General features: G+C 40.0%; 1 protein-coding gene and 1 long non-coding RNA gene across 2 annotated transcripts; one reads left to right on the forward strand and one right to left on the reverse strand.

Moving 5' to 3' along the window:
• The first annotated feature begins 360 nt into the window (after positions 1 to 360).
• Positions 361 to 11923, forward strand: LOC145660378 (uncharacterized). The gene is made up of 3 exons (XR_014126705.1): positions 361 to 773; positions 5064 to 5303; positions 11436 to 11923. It is a non-coding gene; the product is annotated as an uncharacterized LOC145660378 (long non-coding RNA).
• A 1456-nt stretch (positions 11924 to 13379) lies between these two features.
• Positions 13380 to 15844, reverse strand: LOC113590952 (mitochondrial import receptor subunit TOM20 homolog). Its single transcript, XM_027031293.3, has 5 exons — positions 15652 to 15844; positions 15007 to 15053; positions 14688 to 14769; positions 14372 to 14514; positions 13380 to 14032 (listed from the first exon to the last, which is right to left on the reverse strand). Exons 1-5 carry the CDS (start codon positions 15773 to 15775, stop codon positions 13988 to 13990), a joined length of 441 nt encoding a protein of 146 aa, XP_026887094.1. The 5' UTR covers positions 15776 to 15844; the 3' UTR covers positions 13380 to 13987.
• Positions 15845 to 18111: the final 2267 nt, after the last annotated feature.

Raw genomic sequence — 18111 nt, forward strand, 5'->3', positions numbered from 1 at the left:
ATAGCAGCTAATGAATTCTCCCAGACCTCTGAAGGACATACAGTGGTGAGAAAAGATTACAGTCTCCAGGCATTACTGTCATCCTTATGGTGATTTAGGATTGAGCAGACAAGCATACATTAAACTGATAAGTCATCTAATAACTTTTTCCTGCTGTCCTGTCTTCCTTTTTTCCCTTTCTTTCATCCCCAACACAGCCACCACAGGCTTCATCTCCCCTGATACATTATTTATATTTTTCCTCCCTGCTCAGCTCAGAGAATCAGAGCAAGGAGAATAAGAGCATGCCTAGCATGGCAGTCCAGGGCTTCCAGCCCTTCCCTCTCTCTCAGCTCTAGGTCACCCTTCCCTGTGATTTAAAAAACAACTACCGCTGTGATAATGAGAAGCTGGTGAGCCCCAGCCCACTGCATTAATACACCCCCACCCCTAGACCCATATCCCAGGGGCCATGATTTGTTACAAGTCAATGCAGGAGACCTATACAAAAAAAAAACCCTTCGTCTGTGTCAGGATTCAAACGGAAGCACCCACTGTTCCGCCCCTGAGGCAGGAAGACAGTTTTCAAAAACACAGAGGGGGAAGGAGAACAAGCAAAGCAGAGACTGCTTATTTAACCCTGTACTCACCCACTTATCCACTCCCACACTTGTGTGTTACTGCACTGGAGTGACAGAATAGCTGAGGCAAAGGTACCCTTGGAGTTTTTTGTCAACCGTGATATGTCAGATAATGCTGATGAGTGATGACGAACAAAAGCATCTGAGTTCTGTGTAAGCTTTCAATCGTGTGTGCATGTGCATGCGTGCGTGCATGTGTGTGTGTGTGTGTGTGTGTGTGTGTGTGTGTGTGTGTGTGTGTGTGTGTTTGAAGGAGAGATGGTAAGAAAGAGAGAAGGCATTCCCCTGTTTCTCCAGCTAATCAACTGCTGGGCATGGAGAAAGTAATATAATAGTCTGGCTGATTGAATAACAATCTACAGTAGTGGGTACAAAACTGAAACTAAGAAGTAACTTATGTAGGGGCATTTTGAATGGAAGGGAACTGCCTTTCAGCATTTCTGGAAGATATAGCTCTGTTGAATGATACCAGTAGTTTATTTTTCTCTATGAAGAGTTATACTAATGCAGTGGCGTATTGACAGAATTTCAGGTTATGGGTGTGGAGCTGAATGTAGTCAATGATTTATTTTTTCTTCCTTTTCCCTCTCTTTTTTCTTGTTATCTTTTCTTGCGTTCAAAACTAGGGCAATAGAGTGTTTGCCTGTTATTAGTAATCAAAGCACATATGTTTTATTTTTAGCACATGCCAGGGAATTTTCCCCTCCCCCTCTGCTGTATTTTCACAATGCATGACACGAGGCTTAAGACTGACTGCCTGAGTAATTAAATCCCCCTGCTGCTGCTGGCTACAAAGAACCAACAATATTATTAGCCCAGCTTTGTCTTGGCTCATATTTCCACAGTTTTTGCTAGTTTGGCAGCGCCTCTCTCTAGAGTGTCAGGAATGCTCTGTCCTCAGGCACCATACTTTGCGAGTGTCAAAGGACATGAGTGTGATTAGAGCAAAGGAAAATTAACAACAAAAGATAGGCAAAGGCAAAGGTTCTGACTGTGTTCTGATTTTAATTTCTGCTGGATTCAGGTTCGTAAGGATAACTAGGTTGAACCTACCTGTGAAGCACGAATCCTTGACTTCTGTGAATAATTTCAGAGCTAATCAAAACCTTCAGTCATGCACTGATCAGGAGAAATTGGGTTTAGTAGTGATAGTTCTTTATTATGGATACATACTGTCTGTGTAGAATTTGTGCTATACCTGGCTACTGCATTGCATGCAGAGTACAGGTTATGGTAGATTTTACCAAGGTTTGTACCAATATGGAAAACTATCTTATTATGCTTTATATAAATTCAGCATTCATGCTTTAGTTCTTGGCAGGACCCTCTTTCTCCCAAGAGAACAAGTTTATTTGTCAAGTCTGGATTGTTTTCTGTGACAACAGTGCCCCCTGTCAAAATGCCTGAATATTACTCAAGCTTCAGATAGACTGTATTTAATTATTTCTTTATTATATAATGGTTCTGATTTATGATAATGAACATGATGATAATGATTCTTTATTATTCAGTGATTTCTCATGTACATTAATTCATATATATATATATATATATATATATATATATATATATATATATATATTTGATTAACTTAATAGACCATGCTTAATATTTGACATTTATTTTAATTTTAGGGACAAGTGTTTTTTTTTATCTACTCATATTTTATACTTACTCATACGTCATTAATACTCATATATATTTATCAAGGAATATGTCTAAAAGTAGGGAATTTGGCATGTAAGCTTTTTGTTTCTTTCATGTTATAATTGTCTAATCCTTTGAAATAAAAGAACATTTCTTGTTGGTCTATGATGTTGTAACACTGCAGAAACTACACTGACATTTTGTATTTTTTATAATCTTGCATCTCTCCTTGTAACTGAATTTAATATTAAAATTAGTCTTGAACTGCAAGGAAAGCAGTATTTACAGTTGGTTGTCTATAGGGCCTCACCTGACAGAAATCAGGATTTCACTTCTTAAGTTAGTTGTTTTCAAACCAGTCTTATTTCTATTTGTGGCCTAGTGACATAAATGGGAGCATGTATTTTGTGACACAGTCACATATATTATGCAACAATATCGCAGTTAATTGATTAGGGGAAATTAACAAAAAGATCCCTGTATTAGAGCTTTTTCCATGTTATGTGACAGTAATATGAAACATTTCCTCATTTTATGTGGCAGTACATTTACATTTACATTTACATTTATGGCATTTAGCACTCTTATCCAGAGTGACTTACAAAAGTGCTCTGTCATTTACTCTTAGAATATATCCTAGTACAGTACAGTAGGTTAAAGTCCAACATACCATTGAATTAGAATACTGTAGAAATACAGGGATCAATGCTGATACCTAGAAGTACAAAGTACATAAGGTCTATCTTAAAAAAAAAAAGTGCAATAAATAATAAGTGCTAGAGTTTGTTAAACAACATAATAATAAACAACACCCTACAATAAGTGTTAATTTAGTCAGTCAATATGAGAGTAGGGTCAGTTGTCCTTTATATATTCCGCAAATAGATAGGTCTTCAGTCTGTGTTTGAAGACTGCAAGGGACTATGCTGTCCAGACAGCAAGTGGGAGTTCATTCCACCACCTTAGAGCCATTGACAGAAAATCTCGATGCTTGTTGTCCATGAGACCTGAAACAAGGTACCACAGTACCACAACTGAATAGCATTTTTCTACTTACATGTTTTCCAGAAAAGTAGCATCATTTTTTCATTTATTAAAATAACAATGCTAACATTTATAAAGGCTAAAGAAATGTCCTTTTTGTTATCTCACTTTGGATTTAATGGGAATTAACATCCAGCTTGTCACAATGCTGGTAAGTGTCAGGGAAATACATTTTTCTTGTTAGGATTAGCTAAATTAGGACACCCATGATGGGAATTCCTAGGTTGAAGTGATAAATTACATCTCTATTGCACTGGAATGACAACCTATGAAATGTAAATCATATCATTCCTTTCTCTGTGTTATGTGAATTACAAAAAAAAATATTTTCTACTTTTATGTGACAGTGCCATGACTGATTATCCATAGATATGTTCTTTGCAAAGTGAGATTGTTTGGATTCATTAACATAACTTTAATATATGTTATCAAGCTACATACTCCAATCCTGCAGGTGACGTTTTAACAATCTCTGATGTTTGAACCCCAAGCGTCAAACCAAAATTGCACAGGACCATGTCACTGTGCTTCTATGCTTGATTTTAGCTAAGATGTGTAATCCAATACAAAGAACGTTTCAGACAGCAGTGCTTCATCAGCTGTGCAAGCAAAGTATGTATGTATATGTATGCTGTTTAATTACCGGTATGTATGTTTAATTATAGTGGAAAAAACCAGTTGATTATATATATATTTAATCAACTGGGTTTTTCCACTGTAATTAAACTACTGCGGTCTGTTAATAGCGTCCCTCCATCCTAAGCGTAATATATAATATTATATATATTATAATAATAATATTCTAAATTATAATATTATAATATTTATAATATTAGATATAATATTATATTCAAATATTCTACACAGTCAGCCTTTGATTTTGCCCAAACCTGCCAAGTGCATTTGAATTGGAAAAATGGCGTATGGCTGGAGAAGTTTGAATTCCCTAGGTCAAAATGTAGGTGTTCCATTTGGCTATACTGGAACTTAGGAAATATTTTTGCAACACTCACATAACATAGAAGGAGTGATATTTACATATGATTGTCATTCCAGTGCAAAAGAGATGTAGTTTATCACTTCATCTTAAGAATTCCATTATTGTTGCCTATTTTAGCTAAACCTAACAAGAATTTTTTTTTGTCCTGCCACTTAACAGCATTATGACCTGTCCAAAGTGAGATAACAAAAAAGAACATTTTTCTAGCCTTTATACATGTTAGTTTTGTTAGTTAATGAATGAAATATGATCTTTGTCACACCCACAGACCGGAGTGTTCCCCGTTTCCCTGGCAACCTAGTCACGTACATTTTCCAGTTTTCGCCTGTCTCTTCCATTTTATCTCCAGCTGTTCCTAGTTTGTCCCTAATTGTGGTCCTATTTAAACCTTGTTCCTGCATCTTGTTTGTCATTCATTGTTTCGGCATATCTTATATGTCCCTATGCACTTTCTCCTCGCGTTCCAAGTTGATACCCTCTGTCTATGTTGCTTTCCTTGTTTATGTTCCCTAGTTCTCTGTTGTTTGCTCGTATGTAGTACTTTTGCTCCATGTTTCTCCCATCGCTTCACTTCGGTTTAGGTTTCTCTTCCCCTTTTTAATATAAGCAAGTGTTGTCTGGTTTTCCTTTATAGCTGTGATTACCTGTGTTTTCTGTCTTGGTTTTTGTTGGTCTATCTTACATAGCCCAGTTCTGTGTATTCCCCACTAGTCCTAGTTTCATTCCTTATTCCGTTCTTTATCACATCCAAGGTGCCAGCACTTCACAAGTGTGTTCGCTCATCACCTCAGAATGACCGACCTACTAAGAACACAGTGGTCAGAGCTCTTCGGTCAGTGGTCATCTTGCTGTGAAGACAAGTTCTCTCAGCAAGACCACACCAGGCAGAATAACTCCCCGGGCACTGTGGAGACAAGGAGCTCTTGACCTAAGTCCAAGAAGTCAGCAGAGGAATAAGCAAACATCAGACACCAAGGCAGTCGAAACTCCTGGTAAGTGCTCACACCCTATGGATCACAATGCTAGCATTAGGGAAGTGCAGCTTGTAGGGCAGGACCTAGACGGACTAGGAAATGCACTTACTGCAGAAGTCTCCAACAGTGTTCATGTTTCTGGCATGGTAGGTGCTGTTCAAGTAATGGACGTTGGGGCTATGGCTCCAAGGACATTTTTTCAGGACTTGTAGAACCATCTAAAGACTGGTGAGCCTTGGTCTCTCCCTTCTGTTATGGGTCCCCCACGTGAGTGGAGGGTTCCTTGGAGCCAGTCCCTGCCTCCGGCATGAAAGACGCCACCCTGCCAGCTTGTGTCCCTCTTCCGGCGTAAGAGATGCCACCCATCCTGTTACTGTTCCCAGCATAGTGGATGCCGCCCATCCTGCTCCAGTTCCTGGCCTAGTGGAGGCCACCAGGCCTGTTCTTGTCCCCAGGATGTCACTCAACCTGTTCCTGTTTCTTGTATTAGGTCTGTTCCTGTAGCTGTGCCCCCGGGCCTCCCAGACCCGCTGCTGGCTGGCGCAGCCATGCCTCTCGATCTCCTGGACCCACTGCTCACCGGACCTCCCGGACGCGCCACTGAATGCTGCAGCCGTGCCCCCGGACGAGCCCAGTCCCAGGACACCTCACAGCTTGTTTCTGGAGTGGAAGAAGCCACTCCACATGTTCCTATGCCTCACGCCAGGCCTGTTCCCATGCCCCATGCCGGACCTATCCACAGGGTTGTTCCTCATGACTCTCCTGTCCCCAAGACGGCTGCTACTGGTGGTCTCCCTGAAATGCTTAGGACTCTTTTGGTCACACCTTGCAGTCTGCCAGTGACTCCTACAACCTCTCAGTCTCATGTGACTCCTCTGCTCCCTGAGGCTGCTGCACTGGCCCCTATAACTGCCCCAGTGTCTGCTCAGTGTCTGCTATTGTTTCCTCAGCTCCTGTTTTGCCTGCTCCTGTTCCTGGTTTTGTCTATGTTGCTGTCCATACCTCCATACCTGTTTGTTACCATGCTAAAACCTGTTACCCTGCCTTGTGGCATTAGCATACCCCTGCCTGTCCCAGTTCCTATATCCATGCCTGTTGTGTGTTTTCCTCCTGTACCCGTGTTGGTTGTAGTTAACATATTTTCCTCTCTTTGCTTCTGCAAGGTGTAAATGTACCATTTGCTTCACTGCAGTGTAAATGTACCATTATAGATTGTGCATGGTAAGATGGATAAGAGTATATCATAATGAAAAAAATTCCCTGTACCTGTTCCAGCAGCTATGCCCAAGACTAGCAATTCTCGTCTCCTGACTGTGTCTATATCTAGTCCTGACCAGGTCTCAGTGCCCATCTCCAGTCCCAGCCACATCTCCAGTTTCATTCCTTTTCCCCATCTGGCTCCTGTACCTCCACTTGCCCCAACCCCTGTACCTGTCCATGGTTTGTCCCAAGTCTCGTACATGCCCCTGGTCTTGTCACACGCCGTGCCCCAGGACCTCATCCTCATCATTATTCTCCGTTAGTCTTTCCTAAATGTTCATGTCCTTTTTGCCTAGTTCTCGCACTCACCTTGTTGGTCTGTTATTCTTATGTTAGCCTTTCTGTTCTGTGTTAGTCTGTTTCTGTTATTAAATCTATTATTTATTTATTCTATTCGATCAGACCTGTTCTTTATGGCATCCTCAGTTAGTTCAATTCCTTATCACCTCCAAGGTCCTGGCACTTTGCAAGTGTGTTCGCTCATCACTTCTACAACATTACAATCTTATCTTATTAAATTATTATATTATCTTATATTTTCCAGAAAACATGTAAGTAGACAGTGCTATTCAGTCAGCTATTGTCGCATAAAATGGGGAAAGCACTGGTATAGGCATTTGTACTGTATGTTAATTTCTCACATGTAAAAAATCATGATACTATATATAATTCTGATGATAATATAACAAAGACATGACCATGTCACAAAATACTTTGCCATTTATATCACTTTATAACATACATTTTAGCTTTGGTTGTTTTTGACTACCAAGCTGAGCAATGAAGTTCAATAAGTTACCATTCTGCATTGCCCATATAATGGTGCGAGGTTTTAAAAATTCAATTTAGTGAATTTAATCTTATTTATTGCTGCACTCAATGTGTAGAGCCAAGTATGTCTATATTTCTGAAGAAACAGCCCACAATGCTGACTACGCTGTCAACCCTTGGCACCATTGCTCCAATCCAGCACACATTTGAAAACTAATTTAGTGACTCAATCAAAGCTTGAATTCATTCCGAGCTTGTGATTCACTCAAAAAACTGAAAAAAGGACATGGGCTGCTGGGCTTTGAGCCACTTGCCTTCACTGACCTCTCATCTCTACATAGATGAATGTTTGTGAGCAGTAGGAGGGGTTGGTGGGCAGGATGTTTACCAGGGAAATAGGCAACCCAGGTCAATCAGAAGTACACATGCTTATACCAACAGCCACTGGCATATCAATATCTCTTCATTATTCAGACACTGTTACCCTTCACATGTTTTCTTGTACTCACAGAGCACAGAAAACCTGAGATTTCATAGGCCAAAATTATTTCATAACAGCAAGACACTGGACATGATTTTCCATTTGGGAAAAATGCTGGAAAACCAAAGTGAGGGGCATTTCTGGTGTGAGGCTGTTGGTATACAACAATCTGTATTTTCATTTTCTTTGACTGTTTTTGAACTGCAAGTCAGTTTTCACAATTTACTCTTTATGTAGAAAAGGTGCAAATTCTTCTCACAGAGCGTGTAAAATGTTATTGACTGGGATAATAATAGACAGGCTATTTTTTCTTTTTATTATATTTTTATGAGCTCCCACTGCATAGCTGAGCTTCTAACACTATCATGGAGAGTGAGCCCCACTACTTGATGAAGAAAGTTCATTTCAGCCTCTTGTATCCATGATCTTGTTCTTTTGGTCCTTACTGACTGCTTTATAGCTCATTCCTTTCACTTGTGAACAAGATGCTGAGATACTCCCCTTGGGGGAGGTCCCCCGTCCCTACCCAATGGGTGCATGATGTTTCAATCCTGCTCAGGGAAAGATAGACTTTGCATTTCCCACAGCAGACATGGGAGACATGCTTGCATGTCTTTTGAGTTTGCCATGTTGGAAATTAATCAAATAATCAAAACCTTCTGACATCGGGGGAACACTAGAGGTTTAACTAGCTTTTCTGCATCATGTGAAGTGAGTATGTTTCTAAACTTTGGAATGTTCCTTAGGTGGAGAAATGAGACACTGGGACCCATAATCACTCCAAGATCTGTTGAAGATGTGATTGGTAGACCATTGAGGTTTATGTTATTAGAGAGTGAGCTCCTAGCTGTCTGTGGGCCTGTGATGGAGCTACCCTCCATCACAGCATGTTCATATAGATGCTGTATTAGAGATGCACATATGCTGTGTATGTATATATATATTTATATATGTCTGCATGTAAATTAACACCCAGGAATTGGTTGATCAAACTTTTTTGATGTGATTTATTGAGTGAGGTGATTAACATGCATGGAAAAAGTATTATGTAGGGAGGACCTGCAGGGGGAGAGAAATTTATTGTAAGTGGATGAGATTAAATATTGTTCTTATAATATGTTTCTAGAGTTTAAGTTTAATGTTTATCAGGCCAAGAAAGTTTATATATTTTAACAAAGTAGATTAAGAGAAAAATGAACATACCTGAATATTTTTGTAGAGAGGCTTTAACTGTTGTTTTGGAAGGAAAAGAAACCATAGCCTGTGTTGAAGAGGACTTTTATGGGGAATTTTCCCACCCAGACTCTGTTCCCAGCATAGGGGACACCCCCCTGTCAGTCCCTGTCTCCGGCATAGAGGACGTCTCCCTGCAAGACCCTGTCTCTGGCATAGAGAATGTCACCCTGTCAGTTCCTGTCTCCAGCATAGAGGATGCTCCATCACATATTCTTGTTGTGACACAGGCTGTCTTGCTTTCTGTCTTTGATGCCAACCAAACCATAGCATTTCCAACCTCCATCTTGGAGGCCACTGTTCACAAACTTGGTTCTGATAATGGCTTTGCAATGTTGTGTTCACCTGACGGTCTGCCAAATTGTCTGCCTGAATGTCTGTTTCCAGCACAATACACTAACAGCATAGAGGAAGGCACCACCCCGTCCCCAGTATCCAGCATGGAGGACATAGCCAAGTCTCTTGATCACTGTGTGGAAGATGCCACTCTGCTTGCTGTCCCTTGAGTAGAAGATGTCGGGCGGCCTTCCATCCCAAGTAAAAGCAATGCTGCACTACCTCACCATAATATTGGGGGTTTTACTGTACAGTCCTCATCCTGGTGTCAAGAGATCCTTCCACTCAAATCCTTTGTCCATGGAGTGGAAAATGCCACTCTGTTCCCAATGTTCAGTACAAAAGGTGCTATTCTGTCACCAATCTCCAGAGCAGTAAAGGTTGCTCTTCCATATGCTCCTGGCAGAACTAATGTGCCTCTGGACCAGTTGGACCCACAACCACTTGCCACTACTGTGGTCCAATCCCGTATCCACAACTGTGTTGGCTCATGCAAGTATTTGAACCTCAGATGGCTTCTATGTTTGCACTCCAGCCTGCTCTACCATCTGTACTCCGACCTGTTCCTGCATCGATGCTGAAGTCTGGGCCTCCCAATAGGCCTATCCCAGTGATCACACCTCAGGGCTCTCCTTTGCCCCTAATGGCTGCTTCAGTTGGGCCTCCTGTGATGCTTAGGACTCTTGCACCCCCTACAGCCGGCCAGCAACTCCTGAGGCCTCTTTGTTGGCCTCCCAGACCCCAGTGACTCCAGAGACCTCTCTGTTGTTGTTCCTGTCCATGTTCCTGTTGTTGTACCTGTTTTCAGTCTGATATCTATCAATTTCTGTCCCAATACCCCTTGATGTGTCTGTTCCTGTAACCTTATCCATCTTCCAGTTCCGATGTTGTTTGGTCCAGCATCCTGTCCCATCATCTGCTTTGTCTCCCTGTCCTTTTTGGTCTGTTGTACATCCTGTGCCTGTTCCTCGCCCAGTCCCATATCCTATGTCTGCTCCTCATCATGTGTCGTCACCAGTCCTGGCTCCAGTCCCTCACTTTAATACTAATTATGTTATTAAAATGTGTTTTTCTTGATTTTCTTTATTTCTGATTCAGGGCCTGAATGGCCTGTGGGAAGAAGCTCCTCTTCAGTCTCTCTGTATTGGTCTTCAGGGAGCGAAAGCACTTCCCTGACCTCAACAGAGAGAAGAGCCTATTGTTGGGATGGGTGGGGTCCTTCACAGTCCTCCTGGCCTTGGTCTGGCACTGCTTGTAATAGATGGTCTTCAGGTCAGGAAGTTCCATATGAGTGATGCGCTCTGCTGAACACACTACCCTCTAGATTGCTTGTCTCTCCTGCTTGGTGCTGTTTCCAAATCAGACTGTGATGTTCCCCGTGAGGATGCTCTCGATAGTGCAGGTGTAGAGGTTCCGCAGTACCTTGGAGGGCAGTCTGAAGTCTCTTAGGCATCTGAGGTGGTAAAGACACTGACAAGCCTTCTTTGCCAGGGAGTTGGTGTGGTGGGACCAGGACAGGTCTTGTGAGATGTGAACTCCAAGGTACTTGAAACTGTCTACTCTCTCCACCATGGTTCCATTGATCCTCACAGGTTGGTAGTGCCGCTCCTGCTTCTTGCTGCAGTCCACAATCAGCTCCTTTGTCTTGCTGACTTTTAGGAGAAGATTATTTCCCTGGCAGCAGTTTTCCAGGTATTTAATCTCCTCCAGGTAGGCCCTCTCATCGTTGTCCAAGATCAGACCCATGACGACGGTATCATCAGCGAACTTGACAATGACGGTGGAGCTGGAAGTGGCCACACAGTCCTAGGTGTACAGTGAGTAGAGCAGGGGGCATAGGACACAACCCTGAGGAGCTCCAGTGCTGAGGGTGAGGGTGGATGAGACACAGTTGCCCACCCGTACTGATTGTGATCTGTCTGTTAGGAAGTTGGAGATCCAGTCGCACAGGGATGTATGCAGTCCTAGATCCTCTAACTTAGTAGGGAGTAGGGAGGGGATGATAGTGTTAATGCTGAACTGTAGTCGACAAACAGCATTTTAACATAATTACCCCTCCCTTTGTCCAGGTGGGTCAGTGTGGTGTGGAGATGATGTACAATTGTGTCATCAGTGGAGCGGTTGTGGTGGTATGCAAACAGCAGTGGGTCCATGGAGGCTGGCAGTGAAGAGGTGATGAAGACTCTGACTAGCTTTTCAAAGCACTTCATCACGACTGATTCATCTTGGTAAAATTCATCTTGCTTATGTTTTCTCCATGTATTTTTAGATTGGCTAGTAGCTATAATGGCCTCTTTCACATAAGTATACAGTCTGAGCTCCTGAGTCTCTATTTGAGACTCAGTGTGGGGGAAAATAAATTAATATTTAAATAAAACTTCTTCAAAATCTTTCAACTTCCAGGTGTGTCATGGTCTCGTGCAATAATTCATAGCAGTACTATTTTCTGTTGGCTAGTTAGTTACAGATCTCATTATTTTTAAATTATTGTTTAAATTAACACAATCATGGATGATTTGGCATTGGCGACCATAACAAACAATGTTTTCTGGCTTTCATTGTCATAAGTTACGCCTTTTATCAGTGCCATCTTCTTCATTAGGGCCAAAAAACTGCTCCAAAAATAATATACAAAAATCAATTTTAAAAAAATTTAATGTGTGCTGTACTTTCTTACCTCAAATTATCTCTTGGTGTTGAAATATACTTGTGATCACAAACCACAACCTTGAACAGGACTCACTCTAATGCAGTGTTCCTGTGCCTTTTTTCCCTTTTTTTCCTGTGAGCTCCAGATGATTCTTTTGCATGTTTTTTTTTATTTTTTTATGTCTTGTCCCCAGCACCATAAACTCAACCAAAGGATGCAAAACAAGACACCTGCATGTAATTAGTATATTTACATCCAGCTATGCTCCATTCCTTGTAGAAAATTGGTTTGAACAAGGCTACGTAAAAGTGTTACCCTAATGTCCAGAGCTTGCACCATCAGGAAAACAGGAGGCCCACAAAATGTTTCATATCAGGATATGGGCAAGTAACATATCATAGGGGTGTTGCATGCTTGCATGTTTGAGATTCAGAACTTTATTCCTATTAGTTGAATTAATGATTCTGAAATGATTTGAGACAAAACACCAGCAGTCATGTTGTGACATCACAGATTTTAGGTTTTGGCTTAGCTCTTCTTTTTTTTTTTTTGCCGCAGTCCTTCAATGTTCTGTGTGATAAGCGATTTCTTTTATAGTGCAAAGCAACAACAGGAGCAACATTGCCCCCAACAGCTTCTATAATGTATTACACTCTACCCCAAAACAAGGGGCTACACAAGTTTTCATATATATATATATATATATATATATATATATATATATATATATATATATATATATATATATATATATATGAAAACTTGTATAAACTTATATATATATATATAATCTGAATTTTTATTTCCTACTTGTTACAGCTCTAGCCAAGAATACATTTTTAAAGATTTGATGATGTGAAATTCAACTTGGTGTATTTATCCTTTACAACGCTGTAGAGCATGGTGAGGAATGGACACCGAGAGCAACTTGCAAACAATCATAACAGAATATTAATGATTGCTCATAGAATATGGTGTAATAACATTTTGCTTGCCAAGGACAATATTTTTATAGGATATATTCTTCAAAAACATACATGTAAAATCATTGTGGTATTCCAGTAGGTGCAAGCCTGTTAGGTTGAAGTGTCTTTGTCTGGCAGTAAATCTTTAGAGATTATAAATTAAACTTAAACTTAAGTGCTCATCCATTAACCATTGGAATCAGGGTTTGAAGAGGAAAAAAAGTGCCAGGCAGTCCCCTTATTCAGTTTGACATGTGAATAAGTACCAGTGAAAGTGCCAGTATTCAAGAGAAGTCATTGTTCTCCAAAGAGTAAAATGTAGAAGTGTCTACACTATGTACTGATGAGTACCAGTGCAGTGACTGTAATAGTAGAAATAAACACCCCTGACTCTTCCACAAGTAACTGCACCTATTCTTTATTATTACTGCCTCTTACTGGTATAAACTATATCACAAGATAAATGTTTAGATGGGAAAATGTCTCTTGGTGACATTAGACATCCTTTGGCGTAGTAGCTGTGAAAAAACCTAAATGAAATGTGTTTGTGCATGTGATGTAAACATGTAACTGCTGTTTAGTGACTGACAAATTTTACCTAGAGTAATCAAAATTATACCCAAACATTGAAAAAGGACATATTTCATTTTCTAACTACATAGAAAATCTCATAACACATGATACAAGATCAATATAATTAACGCACAGTGTAAGCTGAAATACATATTCTTTATATTAGTAGAAAATCTGAAGCCATGCATCTTCCTTTAACAGCAATGTCAATCTCTACCCATCAGAGTATTTTAAACATATCAAGATTTTTCATATAATATTGTAGTATTGAGAATGACTACTCTCCAAAATATATGCATTAAATTAAAATATACATATATAATACAAATAAAATATACACAGAGAAAGACTTCACAGCAGCATTTCACAGCACATGATTTAGAATGAGTCTTTTACTAGGCTTTCTCTATGGCCAAGCAAAATCCATGCGTGCTCATTCAACATCATCTTCAGCCAAGATCTGGGCACTTACTATCCGCTAAGAAAGAAAAAAAAAAGGGAAATAAGCAGACTTTCAGTCTGCAAACTGAATTGTCAAGAGCCTTGGACCAAAGTTAAAGGAATTAGTGTCCTAGAGGTGAAATAGTCAAAGGTCACTGAACAAAGACCATTAACTCTGGATCCTAGGTATTGATGTTGCATTCTTGCTTGTCCCAAAGTTAAAAACCAGCAATTGGGAGCTTTTGAAGAATGCACAAACAACTTCTCTTTTCAAGCATGTGTTTGTCAACACCTATTTTTGTTCTTTAATTTAATACAAGACCTCTAGAGAGCTGAAAATATATATTTATGACACAAAACTATGTGGGGCATGTACCTGGCTGACGGTGGGTACTTTGGTAATAAGCATCTGGAAGACAGGTGGAGGTAAAGTCTGCTGGAGCACCTGTAAGAGCTGCTGGGGCTGTCCACACACAGCAATTGCATTAGTCAAGTGGTCCACACCTTTCTCATAGTCTCCTGAGTGAAGATACACATTCAGGCTTACATTAGTACTCAAATTTAAAAGAAATTCAATTTACATAAGTAACAGCACTGACTGTTACTGTTTAAATTATCCAGCAACTCTGGTCTGCCTGTCCAGCAGCATTAAGTGATGTGGACCAAATGATGTAAAGGAGAAGACACCTCACCCTGTGCTAACAGCTCTTCTCCAAGCTGGATCTCATCAAGAAAGAACTGTTGCACAGCTCCAGGATCTTTCAGATCTGGTATCTTGACAGATAAAAAAAAACAACTTTTATATATATATATATATATATATATATATTATATATATATATATATATATATTATATATACACACACACACACACACACACTGAGAATTTGGACAGGTTCCAGCACAGACTTACACACATGGGACAAATTACTGACATTTCAGTTGACACCACAATATCAATGGTTTCATTAATATATTTAAACAGATACGCTGTAAAATGTTTGTCATACCCTGGCTAATCCAGACTTTTCCTGTGCGATTTTTTGCTTCCTCCTACCTAGAAAGATAAATAAATGGTCAGTAAAATATCGAGTGATGTAGTTACAGTGACACTGAGGCTAAGTTCATACTACCAACCTGAAGTGATTCAAATTTTCCTTACTGTGTCTCAAGCCTGTTTTTGGCTGTGTGGAAACAAATTAGATTTGAGTCACTTTTGCATGTGGCCCTAGATCGGATTCGTAGCCATGTAACTTGAATGGCAATGGTCAGATCGGAATTCTTGTCTATAGATTTTGCAGGTTTAGTTAGCGAGCGAGCCAACAATATATAGGGCAAACCAGCTAGTGTCGGAGTGAAAGTAAACTATCCGGCTAGTTAAGCCGTAACCTACCAAGCCATCTAGGTATTCTCGGCTAATTATTCTCGGTTCATTAACTGCAACTAATAATCATTTTTACCTCAGTAGTACTAAACAACAGGAAAACAAGTGTTCTAATAATTTTCATTTTCTGTAAGATACTTTTTCAGAGATTAGCTAGAAAGTGAATTTCCGCAATAACATTACGATAGCTAACTTTAAACCCAGCGACATTCACGTTAGCTAGCACCAGCACTAGCTAGACAACCATAGTTACACGATATTCAGGACTCACGTTCACGCAATCTTTTTTTGAAGTTAGGATCACTTCTCCGTTTTCTGTCGAAATAAATGCAATAACCGATCAACAAGGCCCCACCGATGCCGGCTGCAATCGAACCAATTTTACTATCCAACATTTCTGCTCAGCAGCAAGGTAGTTTGAGCTGCTAGCAGATTTGTTACTCCACGTGATGGCTGGAAACAGGAAAGACCTTTACTAGTACGTCACGGTGCAACGCAAAAAACCAATCCTTTAGCTATAATCTATAATAAAAATAATTTAAAAAATTGAATAAAAAATCTGAAAGATATTTGCAGATTTGATGACCAGTTAAACGTTTAAAATGTAAGTTCAAAAGTAATTTAACCAAGTCTAAACTTAATTTCCAAAATCACCCGAATCATTCATTGCTAAATTCTGAGGCCTGAGGTGTTTTGTCAGACATGCCCAAATAAGGGATTCCGAGTCTTTTAACGTAGGCCTGCTTGCTAGAGTTGCTCTAGGATAGCCATTCTATACTCTCCAGATTAATGAAGTGTGTCCAGTGCTTGTACCTCTTAGTGACTCCATTAGTGACCAGGGAATTCTTGAAGTGGTGCTTTTGTCTTTTTTAAAAACCTCCTCTGAGCCCCTAGATTCTGTGTCCATGAAGCATCTCTTAATGAAACTGGATTCCCTACTACCCATTAACTCCTCAGAACAGATTAGTGCACTTCATGTTCTTTCTGTCTAAATGCTTAAGGATGGGGTCATAAATAGAGTGTTATGTCTGAACTGATCTTTTAACCCAAGGTGTTGGGTATCTGAATCAGTACCCCTGCTGCTGCTGATAATCCAGGTCTTTTTGACCAGTCAGGTTTTGCAGAACATGCAAGCTTCATATATAGGATACTACAGCACACAAAATAAAACCATTACCTATATAGCTATCTAACAGAGCTGACCAATTTGGTGTAGAAATCTGTAATCTGTATTATTAAATGTTTTACTTATAAAACTTGGCACTTACTTGCAGTGTTTAAGTCTGGTAAAGTGTACAGAAGGCATGAAAACTGACTTAGCATTTAAAGCACAGACCTTCTGCAACTTTCTGGTAGGTGAGGTATTAGGTAATATGTTAAGACAATGAATTACAAGGTATTTTCTTTGACATATAGGCATACATACAAACCAGCAGAGCATAGAGAAATAACATGAAGTTACATGAAAAAGCAGAGAGCAGCTCGAGGAGTAATTATATTAGCATGTGGAAGAGAATGCTGTGACTGTCTTTTCTTAGTATGTCTATAGTTTTGATTTAAATGATGCAACCCAGATAGCAAACGAGTGATGGCCCAATTCTAGACCACATTTACTACTTTCATCTGGTCCACATACCGATGTGGAATGATGCTGACAATGTTATCTGAATTCTGGAGTCAGAAAACAGCCACAACTTGAGCGTGGCTTTCTATAGTTCTATATGGCTAATTTTGGTCCAAAACAGAAATTCCACACAAACATTTCATGTGGTCCACATGTGGTCCAGAGTTCAAATGCCATGGCAAAATGTGACTGCTACAGCTAGGCCAGTTTTGGTCCACAACACACTTGCCATTGCCATAGATAACCTGTAAATGGCCCAGAAAAATCTGCTATTAAGGAAGACTTGTGCTGTCATAAGGTGTTGAGGCAGATTATTTTGTGATACTGTAATTCCTTACAATATTGTTGTACCACTAAATGCATAAACAGGCTCCAGTTAGTTCAAAATGCAACAGCCAATGTTCTTTCTAGAACTAAAAAGTTTGATCAGCATACTCCCATCTGTCTATGCTACACTGTATTGACACTCAATAAAATTTTGTATTCATTATAAAATACTACTTCTGACCTAAAAGTACTGATTGGTCTTGCCCCACATTACCTAGTTTCTTCCTCATGCTCTTAGGGAGTTTTCTCTTGGTCTGTATGATCCGCTGTGTCTGCTTTAATCAAAAGGTACAGGCTCTATAAAGAGAATAAAATGGTACCTAGAATAAGGAAATCTACCCCAGGGGGCAGAGCATTTTCCTATAAAGCTCCCAAGCAAGGGAATAATCTTGTTGTTTGGTACTTAGACAGAGTATCAGTATTTAGTGGTAATGTTCCAGGTAGCCCTTATTCTTGCCATAGTTCCAGAGTATATCATTGCACATAATATACCCCTATGTTAAACACTGTCATATTTTACCGTGCCTAATAATCTGTTCAACTCTTTCTGTTGAGGTGCATGTACTCCTCGTCATGTTTTTACTCATCTCTGTTGTTGTGACTCCTCCTACTTCTGACCTCCACCCATCCCCCACTTCTCCACTGCCTTAGTTCACTCCCCTCCCAGAACATCAAGGAAGCTCAAGGAGAACTGGAATCTACTAGATGGAAGATGTTTGAGTTGTTCCTGTGCCAGATGGACACACACTCAAAACCTAGAATAGGAATTCTAGGAACCCA

This window comes from Electrophorus electricus, chromosome 12 (genome assembly GCF_041902795.1).
Source record: "Electrophorus electricus isolate QZ-2024a chromosome 12, ASM4190279v1, whole genome shotgun sequence".
Classification (NCBI taxonomy): domain Eukaryota; kingdom Metazoa; phylum Chordata; class Actinopteri; order Gymnotiformes; family Gymnotidae; genus Electrophorus; species Electrophorus electricus.